Here is a 13,204-nt window from a genome sequence, read left to right on the forward strand (position 1 = left end):
TGAGGAGGCAGAGGATCTTGCCTTACCTTTGGCTCCTTCAGATAGCAATGCATGGCCTGGGTGACATCAGCCGCGTGAACAGCATTGTGATATGGGTTTTGGCTGTGGTAATCTTCTTGAACCATGACTAGGAGGTAAAAAGATAACCCAGTCAGCTAAAACCAAAACAAGAAGGTCATTAGCTCAGACTTATTGAGGATCCCTTTTGCTTGAAAATATCAGTGTCTCCAAAGTGTGCTGCCTGGGGATTCTTTAAAAATGAACGTGGTTTACAAGCTTGGCAGTTCTCCTGGGCTGTTTTTAGTGGAGTGGAGCGGGGAGGGCAGATGGGAGAAAGGCTAAAAGGATTCGTGAGGCCCTTGGGAACCCTCACCACCTTCATAAATCACCCCTGTCTGGCATTCATGAAAGCTTTCATTCATAGGAAAAATAAATATGTAGGAGAAGAACAACTTCATTTCACACTATAGTTTAATTATTTAAGTTCACTGCCGTTTATGAATAATATGCCTTAAAAGAGGTTTCCTTTTAAAGAGTCTTCTAGCATTGGACTCCTGGTATCCAAAGATGGCTTTATCACGTGAATAACAAATACTGACCAAAGCGAATCTGGGACTTCTTCAGGTCTATATTCAGGCAGGACTTCTTCAGATAAGGTACTGAGTTAATTCAACTTAGGACTTCTTGGTTTTACTTCTACCTTATTCAGATTAGATGATCATCTTTCGTGCCCTTCCAATCTTAAGGCCCAGGGTGCTCTTGGAACCACATAGAGACATAAGCAAGGCAATTTTGGTTTGCTATTTACAGAAGCCATAGCCTGTGCCAGCTAATAACCAAGGCAATGTTTAGGATGCAACATAAGCGGTGTGTATAGAATGTCCAGATTTGCAAGTGTGGCCATATTTTCTCAGCCCATGCTATGAGTTTGGATCTGGATTCTGGTGTTATTTCTGTCAGCAAATTTTTGCATTCTTTACATGTACTCTGGGTGCATACGCATGTCCAAAGTATCTGTATTCTCCCTCTTTAGACAAATCAAAATTGTTTAGCCTTATTTAGGACCAATATTTTGCTCGAGAAATCTAAATTCAATCAGAATGAGGTTTATCTGTGTGTTTCTGAAACTGAGCCACGTTGTGGCTGGTTTAAAAAATTTCTGTTATGCCATGTATACCTTTTATTCAGCAGGTATACATAGTTTTATGACTATATTTTAATATAGTCTTAGAACTATACTAAAACTCTGGCACTTATTTGTATTGGGCAAGTTACTTAACCACAAGTTCCTTCAGTTTCCTTCTCTATAAAATGGAGATAATAAATATGTAGGAAAAGAACTTTATTTCACGATATAGTTTAATTATTTAAATTCCTTCTCTATAAAATGGGGATAATAGCCCTGATCTCAAAGGACTACTGTAAGGATTAAATGTGTTAATATATGCAAGTCCTTAAAAAGAGTTCCCAGCATGTTTAAGCACCGCATAAGCTTGCTTGTTGCTATCACTGTCACTGTTACTGCCACTGTTTTTTACTCTTGATGACATCAAGTCAGCTTTCAAACTCAAAGCACAGCCATGGGTTAAGTCAAAGAAATCGGAACCATGCTAAATTGAAGCAAGAATTTATTTGGTGATTGAAAGTGTGCCCTGAATCGTTTACTGGCAGATAAATAAGAATGCACATAAATTCAAATAAGAACCAGGGCTGCTTTTTGATAGATGGTGATGGTGGGGTTGAAGAAAGACGGTGGCCTTTTAAGTTAGAGAAAGGGCTTGGATTGAGGCTCTACCAATTATAAGTTGTTGACCTTGAGCAAGTTATGAAATCTCTTTGTATCTCTCCTTAACTGTGGGCCAATGGTGGTGGTAATGTCCAACTTGCAGGGTTGTTGAAATGGTTAGAAATAACACTCCAATAGCATTCTGCAGGTAGTGGGTGCTACATAAATGGTAGTTCGTATTATTAAAAAAAAAACCCAACAAAACCTATTGAAGATTTTCAATAACTCATGTCCAGATTGAAATTGTTTGAGGCATATCTTACTGGGGCTTTGTTGATATGTGAACAGATTAGTAACTTCTTTGCCAGTTACATGTTCTTGATGGCTTTCTTTATATAGCCTTTACCTGTTGTAAATATAACTAATCAAGTAAATATTTTTCAGTGATTTAAATGGGTAAACCATATTTTAAAATTAAGATGAGATAATTTAAGATTAATTTGAGGTCTTTGTTTACCATGCTATGGTTTTTCCCACTTTATATTAAATAATATTATGGATGGCCATTCTTCATGAGAAAGGAGGTAGAAATATGGAAAAAAAGACTTACCTAAAAACCTGTGTAAGGTCACCATATCTAACTTGAAATGGTGAATGAGTCCATGGGTGTTGAAGAGGTGGCACAGCAGTGTTACCAGGCTATTTCCTATAGAAAAAAACAGTCTTCTGTTTTAACTCATTTTCTTCACCATTAAAATATCAAGATTGACAATAGGATCCAAAGTTTCTGTAATAAAAATTTTCTGATAAGATCATTCCCTTTGGTTATTATTACTAGGTTTTCTCTTACTGTACAAGTGAAATTAGCTCAGATCTTCTCCCTACACCAAAGGCAATGAAAACACTAAGAGTTAGAAGGAGTCTGCCTATTGTGGTATCAGGAGCACACACACGCACACTGGAGTGTGTTTGTATGGTTATTTTATAAAGACAGTTTAACGGTCACTTGAAATGTGTCTTAAGTTGCTTCCAACTGGCTCTTACATTTATAGGGGTATCTAAGCCACCATATTGCTTAACAGTCATAGTCTATTCTTCCTATGGAAAATCGCCCAAGATGAGATTTGACCATGACATATTTCATTACTCAAGCCAACAGAGGTGCAAAATTAAAGCTACAATAACTTGTAAGCATTCAAGAAAAATTGCTTATTAAAGAATAATGATTTTGAATTTTAAAAGCTTTATAGAGTTTCTGAAAGACTTTGAAATGGGCCAAGAAGATGACTGAATGTCTTAAATGGAAAACTAGGTATTGCCTAAGCACACTTTTCAGGGTACCTGATTCTATGTGTTTTTTCAACTATCACTGTCTTTGAGCTATTTTATAACAAAGTTGTAGACACCTGATAGTATTGCAGGTGATTCTTGTCCATATACATGCAAAAGAAATTAGGTGGAAATACAATTGATTTCCCAGTTTTGCAGCTTTTATAAATTTATTTTAGCATTTCTCACTCTCTCTACATATTTGTGGCTCTTTGAATTCTTCTTTGAACTAGTTGTAGCATCTTACTGGATCTCTGATTGAGTTACATAAAATCTTTGATGTGCTCATTTTGTAATTTTATGAGAGTCATGATTATATTGTCTTTTAAACAAATACCATTTAACAAATTCTTTTGTTCATGGTTAATTTCATTTACTGGCACCCATTTCTCAGTTGATTTGAACAAAGGAAACACATGATTATGGGATCCACCCCATATGGTCTAGTTAGCTTTCCGTAGTGTAAACTTCAGTTTCATGGTCTTAGGCTGTATCTCTTTTCACTGCATGTTTTTTCAACTGATAGAATGGTGAGAAAATCAACTATAAGGACTTAAAGCACAAGCTTAGTAGATGGTAGGACATATGAAGGTTAGCATTAAAGGTGATGCCTTGCATTGGCTCCCTAAGCTTATCAACATTTGTTTAACGGGCAGATGAAAATATAATAGTCTTTTGTGTTATTCTCTTAAAGGAAGCCTTTATAGGCACAAACATTTTAAAGGTGAAACCAATGAGAATATCTGCTTTCTTCTTGAGCTGCAGCCTGAGATTTTATACTCTATCCTCAGCAGTTGTTTTCTTATGATGTTAAACATATCTGAACAATACCTGTGAGAGGGCACTTTTGACTCATTTAATCAAAGTACTCAAACACCTGCCCTGTAAGAGTCAGGACTGATCAGATGAGCTTTTGTTTCTAATTTTTATCAACTAACTAACGATGAACTTCCTCCTTTTGAATGTGGACAACGTATTCTGCAAAGACAGAACCTAACCTGTGGTTTTCAAATTCCTTAAGATTCTAAGGCCAAATTCAGTCCTTATTTTTCATCTGAACTAATTTTCCCTGGTCATTCTTGAGTAGCTATAGACTTAAGAAAGTGGAGAAAGAAGGAAAAATGAATAACAGTGTTTAAAAATAAATTTCATTTTCATGAAATTAATCACATTTTATGGTGTATATTTTAGTGAGAATTCTTTTGAGTGACTTACCATTTGTCAAGCGATCAAACAAGAAAATGTCAAAATCCCACATTCCCACTTTGGAGAGCATATGCTGAAAAGGCAAACAAAAAAAATAGTTCTTAAATGAATCATATCAGAGACTCAAACATTTACTTCAAGACAGAGTAAATTAAACAATTAAAAAATTGAAAGAAAAATCGAAAGTAGTAGCATACCACTATTTGTGTGCAACTGGTTTATAGTAACGCAAATCTTACTCTACTTGGTAATAATAACAAGTGGTAAAGGGATACGCTCAGGAATCGGACCGCCTGGTCCGATGTCAGCCTTATCTCTCACTGGCTTTGATACCCTGGGCAAATTCCTTAACCCCTCTGTACCTTTGAAAAATGTGGCTGATATTATTCCCTCAGAGCATTGTTGTGAGGATTAAATAAGGTAATAATATATGTAAACATAAATATATGTAATATAAGTGCATAGAACAGTGCTTGTTCATAGTAAGCACACACACATTAGGTATCTGTTAAAATGGTAGTTCAGTAAAGTCTCTAATCACAAACTACTATTCACTTAAGGAAGAAGGTTTACAACAATCTTTTAAAAAATGAATTCAAAATGATTGCTGAGCATATTACTCTGCTTAATGTGGACTAAATATGAAATTACTCACTGTAATAGGAGACTGAAGAGTGAGTAATTGAAAATATTGGGTAATTGAAAGACCTAATGTCTAATGTAGGCTTATTATCCTATTTCTCTTTTTAAAAATATCCCACACCTAGAACTAGATGGTGTTAACCTTGAGTTAGATACAAAGGTCCAGCTGCTGACTCTGTCCTCACTGTCCCGCCGCTGGGCCTTCCCCTGCTCTCACAGCCACTGCTTCAGGTCAGAACTAGCTCGCTCTCCTCTACCGCCTCTGAAGGGCTTCTCTGTATCTTATGATAAAAACTAAAGCCCTCAACACAAAGACTTTCACAACGGCATCAGAAACACGAAGGGTTAAGAGGTTGTTTGTGAGATCTAGACTGAGCGAACATTTTACTCAAGTCCTGTAAATCTGAAGGCAGAGCCAGGACTCAATCTCTGATGTCCTGAGTTCCAGCCTGCCGTGGTTTCTACATCTCAGTGTTTCCTTTCGAGAGAGGCGGCTGCCTGGAGGGGAAGCACTGCGGAGAGGGCTTTGGCACTGATGCTCTAGTGTTGGGATCTTAGTCTTGTTCTCCTCTAACCAAATGAATGAACAAGCATTCACTCAATTTCAGGCCTTGGGTTGTTAGGAGGAATGATTGTTTTCTTCTTTTGTCGACTAATGTTGGGAATTCGTTCTTCTGACATTACTTGCGGCTTATTTCTTAATAGCATATATTAATCATATATATTTCTTAATAGTATATAGACAACATAATGCTATTTGGTGTGTAAACTACTACCTTTGACTTCTGTTTAAAACAAAGCAGTTTATTCCTGAAATTTAAATTCCCTTGGTAGTTTGGGCTACAGATAGCCTGTGAACTTTTTTAGATTGTCATACGTTAATTTCTATCTTCAGTGGGACCGGTGAATCACAAAAATAATTGTAAAATTAGTAAAAATTATTTGAATAAATTAAAAATTATAAAAAGGATAAAACACCATACTGATAGCCTAAAGCAGAATTAAGAGTAGGTGGTTATTGGGTTAATTTCAGTATAGGTATTATAATGAGATAATTCAATGGGCTACAAATTTAGTTACTCTCTTATTAGCAATAGATCAGTCCAAAATTTTACTTTACTTAGCGTTCTGGAAATTGCACATTTAATAAAAATGAAAATAGGTATAAATGTATTGTACATGTAAACATGCTTTACCTTATTTAACCGCTGCATCAACTCTATGAGGTGTGTGTTTCTATTAACTTCATTTTATATTTGTGGAAAAGTCCAGACATGTTGAGTCACTAGCCAGAGTCACAGAGCATCTCAGTGGCAGAGAAGTAGGACTCAACCCTGGGTGCTATCAGTGGAGACACAGGCTCTCGGCCACTGGCTTGCTGTGAGTTAACAGAGGGATAGCTAGCTCACCCTTGCTTGTCCAAGGTAGTCTTCATCCAGCAGGTGGAGAGAGGCTTGTGGTATAATTCCACGAAGCAACCTTGATGCATGGAAGTATCTTTGAAAGCTTAATAGTCTTTTCACCTTTTTCTTGGTACCAATTTCCCCTGAGTATGTTGTATCTGTGGAAAGTAATCAAATTCCAGGTTATATTTTTAAAAAGCCCTATTCCCTCCACCATGTAAAAATACGATGTATTATAAAGGAGAGAAATTTTAAAGATGCTCTCAATGCTTCCTTAAGTATAGCTTATTTAACTCTATGCTTGAAATTCTTCTAGGACAAAAAATGATATTTCTTATATGTTACATTTATGAAAATGTAGAGCTATTTCTGAATGTAATTTTGAAAGACAAAGGATATGAATTAAAAACTTCATTTTCTAATTAATGATGCTGATATGCTCAGCGAGCAAAATGCACATACTTCTGCATGCATTTAAAGGAATAGTTAAGCTTTTTTCTGCTATATGGGAACTGAGATTCCAAAATTTAGATCAGTTTCTTATCCTACACTAACTCTAGTTTGATCAAATCTCTCATCTGAATGAGAGGAGTTGAGAGTACACTAGCTAGCATATGAGGAAGTGTATCCTAATGTCCCTGGATCATCAGTGGCAAAAGAATCAATAATCTCAGCATAAAGTGACCTGCATTCTCCTGACATGAAGCAGAGTGTGTATTTACTTTCAATGGAGTATATTTTCTTTTGCTGATGGCCATAAAAGTCTGATCCTGTGAGTAGAGATACTTTAATACTCATGTCACATGTACCCTTCAAAACTTGACAGCTGACATCGTGGTGATTGTTCAGAAATACCCCAAGCACATTATTTGAATACCTGTCATGGTATGTCCTGCCTCTGCTGCCAATTTTGGATCCATAGTCAACTGAGCAGTCTAGTAAGAAGACATACTGTTCATATATAAAAAATTTTGGTTCTCTCATGCTTCCTCCCATCTTCCTTTTTCTTCTATGGAACTCAAAATCACAATGGATGCCAGAAGCAGAGGAAAACTGGGCAAGGGCCTCCTGAGCAATGTCGCACATCCCAATGACAGTGAATGACCAACACCAGTTCATGACTTATGTTGTATTATGCATGCAAGACTTAATTCATGGCAGACAAAACCTACCGTTCTCTGGAAATGCTGCCTGATTAAAATCCTTTTTTATTTTAAAGTGGATCTAGATTTCATGTGTGGGAAGAGGCAGACATATGGAGATAAGAGGCATACAACTGAAGCTGGGTGTTTAGGCACACATTACTATTAAAAATGGTACAGTAGTACCCCCATTAGCTGCAGTTTTGCTTTCCATGGTTTTCATTACCCACAGCTAACCAGAGTCCAAAAATATTAAGTGGAAAATTCTAGAAATAAACAATTCATAAGTTTTAAATTGCACACCATTCTGCATAGTGCAGTGAAACTTCTTGCTGTCCTGCTCCATCCCACCCAGGACATAAACCATCCTTTTGTCCAGAGTACCCATTGCTGTGTATACAACTTCCCTGCTAGTCACTTAGTAACTCTCTCAGTTACCAGACCGAGGTATCACAGTGCTTGTGTTCAAGTAACCTTATTTTACGTAATAGTGGTCCCAAAGAACAAGAACGAAGCTGACAATTTGGGTATGCAAAAAGAAGCAGTGAAATGCTTTTTTTTTTAGATGAACAAGCGAAAGTGAAAGTACTTGACTTAATAAGGCATTTTATCATCTTATATCATCACAAGAAGAAGGAGGAGAAGTACAGTACAATAAGATATTTTGAGATAGACAGAGACCATATTCACACATGTACTTTTATTATATTATTATAATTATTCTATTTTATTATTAGTTATTGCTAATCTCTTACTGTGCCTAATTTATAAATTAAACCTTATTGTAGGTATGTATATACAGGAAAAAAACATAGTACATATAGAGTTTAATTCTATCCGCAGTTTCAGGTATCCACCGGGGGTCTTAGGACGTGTCCTCCATGGATGAAGGGGTGCACTGTATATGTAGACTCAATTCTACTGGTGAGTTCTCACTCATTTCTATCAGTTTATCAAGTCAAAGTACAGGATATGTGGTTCTTTCATTTTTTAAAAAAATATTTTGAGTGTTACTAAGGGACAAGCACTATTCTAGAATACTTGATGAGATCCCTCAGTTCTAGATCCCACAGTGAGTAAAACAAATATCCTTGTCCTCATGAAGCTTACATTCTAGCAAAGAGACAGACAATAAGCAATAAACATAAACAAGAAGTAATTTATAAAACTGTATTATAAGGTGGTGAGTGCGATGAGTTAAAAAAAGGAAAGTGGGGAATGAGGGATCAGGAGTTCTGTGTTGGAGTAGTCAGGGTTAGCCTCATCAGAGGGCACGACTTGATCAAAACTTGAAGTAGATGAGGGAGCTTGCCAAGCAGATATCTGGGGAAGTGTCTTCCATACAGAGGGACCAGGACCAATAACCCCAGGTCGGAAGCACCCCTGGCATGCTGGCCTGTGGGAGGGAAGAGCAGCAGGAGTTCCAGGTGGATAGGAACAAAAGAAAACAAGAGGAGTAAGAGATGAGGCCTTAGAGCAACGGGAGGCATGAGAATTACACAGGGCCCTGTGGGCTACTGCAGCAGCTTGGGCTCTCCTCTGAGTGAAATATGGAACCACTGCAAAGTTTTGAGTTGAAGGGTGATATGATCACGCTCATATTTAAAAAGGGTCATCCTGGCTTCTGTGTTGAGAACAAATTATAGGAGCAAGTGTTGATGCAGTGAGACCTGTTATAAGGTAATCGAAAAATAAGCTAAGCAAGAGAGATGATGGCTGCTTACCATGAGGGAGCAGTGGAGGGGGTAGTGAAGGGATCCTGAATATATTTTGGGTACCTCCAAGTTTTTGGCCTGAATAGGCAGGATAATGGACCTGAAATGGGAAAGGCTCCAGGTGAAGCAAGTGTGGGTGGATTTCAGTTTTGCACATGTTGAATATGGAAGTCTTTTGGAAATTCAATTGAAAATGTCAAATAGAAATAAGTGGATATAAAATCCAGAGCTTGAGGGAGAAGACTGAGTTAGAAATATAAATTTAGAAGTGTCAGATGACATTACCTAGGGAGTGAGTGTAATGTAAATACAGATAAGAAAAACACCCAAGTCTGAGTTCTGCAGTACTTCAACTTTAAAGGGTGTGGAGAAGAGTAGAAAAGATCAAAAAAGAAAGCATACCCAGGGGGATGGAGGGAAAAATAAGACAGTATCATTGCCCGCCTAGGAAACTAGTGAAGACAATATTGCAAGGTGGAAGGTGTGATACTCTAGTTTCAAATGCTAATAGATCAAGTAAAATGAAGACAGAGTATTGACCATAGGCATATAAATCTGTCAAAATTTATTAACTATGCACTTAAAAGAGCCATTTTATTGTATACCTAGAAGCAATGACACCCTAGTAGACGAGCATATCTAGCACTCAGATTTTGTTTTTTAAATGCAATTTCTCACTAAATGGAACCAGACCACTTTAGTGAAATGGCTGAGTCTAGGACTGGGTCAGGCAAAGTACAAAATGAACTATAACTTCTTGTTATGCCAGAAAATAAGGGAGAGCTAAAAATTGATGGGATCACTTAATAATGACAGAGCACACAACTTGAAGGGCAAATATGAGAAAATTTGAGCATCAAAGTGGCTAATAGAAGAATGGATTGTAAATCATTGACTGAAAGAAGAATCCACAAGTCCTCACTGGTAGTAAGCAAGTAAGTAAGTAAATAAATGAGGAGAAGGGAAAGCTCTTCCTTGCAGAGAGTACCAACCAATAATGTAAATGAAATAACTAAGTTAGAAAGTTAACCATTTTGCAGCCTTCATAGCAATAACTGATTAAGGCCAGAATCGTTAATGGATACTAAAATTATTAAAGTGAAAGTTTAAAAAGCAACAGGATAATTACATTGTATCAAAGTATCTCCTCATTGACTTATTAATTAGAAAGGAAAAACAGGTAGTATTTTAGTGGACAAATGTAGAGGGTGCACCATCTTCACTAAACATCAAATTTGCATCACCAGTGATGAGAGAAAAAGACTTCATACGCTTCTTGCGTATGAATATTGTACAGAGGTTACAACACTGACTACATAGTGTTCCTGCCCCAAATGCACATCTGACTCCAGTAAAAAGGAAACATCAGTTGAAGGACACTACAAAAACAGTCAGCCCATATTTCTTAAAAAAAAAAAATAAATGTCAGCGTCATGAAAGACAAAGCCTCTGGTGTTGTTTCATAATCATGGATGCCAGAAACAGTGCACTAAATGCGATGCATGACCCTGAATTGGATTATGGATCAGAAAAAATTTCCATAAATGACATTATTAAGACAATTTATGAAATGTGGATATGGACTTAAATATGAGTTACATATTATATACTCATACATAAGTTATGTACAGTAAATGCAGATGATAAGAACAGTTTCTATTCACTAAGATGATCATTTTGACTGAAATATTACTAATCTAATGGTGCTATGAATGAGAGGTATTAAGTTGAGATTCACTTTGTTCTAAAATTAAAGAAGAAAAGAGCAAAGTTCTCTCCTTCCTTATTTATTTTTTTCACCCTGTGGTCAAACAGATGATAGTCCACCAACATGACAACATAGATATCTTTTGATCTTTATTTACATTTTTGATATTTCTTGGCCTTAATTCTTGTTTTAAAAATATCGTGTTAAAATATGATATATCTTGATAACTGAGTTATTTGGCACCCTCTTAGATTTTGAGCCTGAGGTAAGTGCCTCACCCCCTCACCCTAGTTCCAGCCCTGTCACACCTTTGGAACATAAACTCAGATAATGTAAAGAATATTCAATAATAAAATAATCTAGAGAATAAAACTGTCTCATAGTTAATTTGTTACAGTAGCTATAGGTTAAAAAATGTATCATATACTGTCATTCACCATGAGGTTCAAAGTTTTGGAACAGTTGGTTTATAATGACTTCTATTTTTTATTTGTGCAATTTCAAACTTAGTGTTTGAGATGGACAGCTAGATATCAGCTTAGTTTTAGTATTAATCTGTGGCCAATATTTTCTAAAACACCAAGGCATGCCATGACAATGCCATTTAGCACTTTTGTCTGGCTACTCTTTAATCAATGAGAAAATAATTCAGAAGTGATGCTAGATAACCATTCATGAAAACAATAGGGCTTAATTTTCTTATTTGAGGACAAATATAAAGCTAAATGAAAAAAAATTCTCAAGGTAGCTCTCCAAAGGGGAAGAGTATTCAATAATGCAAGAAAAACAAATTTATTTAAAACAATATTAATAACTCATTTATCAAGAGTCATTTAGGGAGCACTTTGTGCTATGTGAGATAATGAAAAACTAGCATATAAGAAGCTGAAGATACAGTTGGGAGAATCCATATGGGGAACAATCTATGAATAAATCGTCATGCTGTATAATAGTCCTGAATACTGCTTTTTGAAGTGTTGGAATGTGTTATACGATTACTGAATAAGGTCTGACACATTTGTTTCCAAAAAGACTTTCAGTGAATATAGCTAGTATATTTACTTTGATAATTAGAGACATAATGATATGTATTTCTGGATAGAAATTTAAATGATTAGTTAAGCCAAATTTTACAGATAGCTCAACTAAAGTCAGCTTGTGAAAATTTGGAGTCTTAACAACGTGCCTAATAATGAAAAGCTAGATTTATTTAATGCTTTTACATAATTAAAAAAATCATTATTTAAAGGCATTCACAGTTATCTTAATGGCGCTTTTTATTCAGATTTTGTTGTTTTATGGGCTATGGGTCCCCAAATTCTCATTTGAAATAGTTATAAAATGGTGCTCCAGAATATTTCATTGCCTATTCTATGTGCTCATTGACCCTAACTGTGAAATTCATTTTCTGCTTACTTGTTCTTTTATGAATTTCACAAATATGTGCATATTAACACATTTTTACTATTTAGACACTAATTTTAGGGTTATGAAGTTTATACTGGCACTGCCAATATGGCAATTTAAAAAATTCAGGGTTGGCTTAAATGTAAAAAATGTTAATAAAAACTATTTTCATTTTGAGTACTTTCTCTATGGCATACTCTCTTTATAAAGGCTGATAAATTTTGCACTAGGAGAAACCTTAAACCTAGAATAAGTACGTGGAATAAAAAAAAAAAGCTGTACACACACCTATATGATGATGCTGTTTCTGTCAATCGTATACCTGGTTCCTTCAGAAAGATCTGCATCCACTGTTTCCAGAATTTGAATAGTTAGTAATAGGTGCAAAAGAAGCTCAGGTGGTATTGAGAACAAAAAGAAAGCCTTTCTGTTTAAGTGAGCAGAACTCACCTCAAGCAAATATGGAGACCCAACTCCATATACTTTCAGTGCATTAATCCAACTGAATCTTTAAAATAATGTGTTATTCATAAATGCCCTACTCTGATAATTATCACACTAGTAATTATTATAATACTTATATATTATATAATTATACATAATTATATGTTACAATAATTACATGAGAATTTTAATAAAATTTCTTGGGTTAGCAGCTATTCATATGCTTTGTTTATTCTTTTCTTATAAAATTTTTGCTATGTCTTGTACTATAGAGTTATTAGTATAAATAACTTATTACTTCCCAAGGTCAGAAGCCATCTTATCAAACAAACTTTGTAATCGTTTGTATCTAGTTCATTATCTTACACATAATGGAAACCTCATAGAAAATTTTTGATTTAATTTGAATAAGTTCTGTTTACAAAAATATCATCATCAAATGCCATTTAAAAACAATAAGGCGATTTATAAAGTGTAAGATT

At 35.5% G+C, this 13,204-nt stretch overlaps 1 protein-coding gene across 1 annotated transcript in view; it reads right to left on the reverse strand.

The window, feature by feature from the left end:
- The window catches only part of PDE7B (phosphodiesterase 7B), a 38,600-nt gene extending 32,122 nt beyond the window's left edge, over nt 1-6,478 (reverse strand). The window contains exons 1-4 of the mRNA XM_023528391.1: nt 6,313-6,478; nt 4,271-4,334; nt 2,337-2,432; nt 27-127 (exon numbers count right to left, since the gene is read on the reverse strand). Coding sequence (XP_023384159.1) covers nt 27-127; nt 2,337-2,432; nt 4,271-4,331 — 258 coding nt within the window. The 5' untranslated portion in view covers nt 4,332-4,334; nt 6,313-6,478. The remainder of the gene's footprint in view (nt 1-26; nt 128-2,336; nt 2,433-4,270; nt 4,335-6,312) is intronic.
- Between the last annotated feature and the right edge of the window lie 6,726 nt (nt 6,479-13,204).

The sequence above is a fragment of the Pteropus vampyrus genome, unplaced genomic scaffold (genome assembly GCF_000151845.1).
Source record: "Pteropus vampyrus isolate Shadow unplaced genomic scaffold, Pvam_2.0 Scaffold24, whole genome shotgun sequence".
Classification (NCBI taxonomy): Eukaryota; Metazoa; Chordata; class Mammalia; order Chiroptera; family Pteropodidae; genus Pteropus; species Pteropus vampyrus.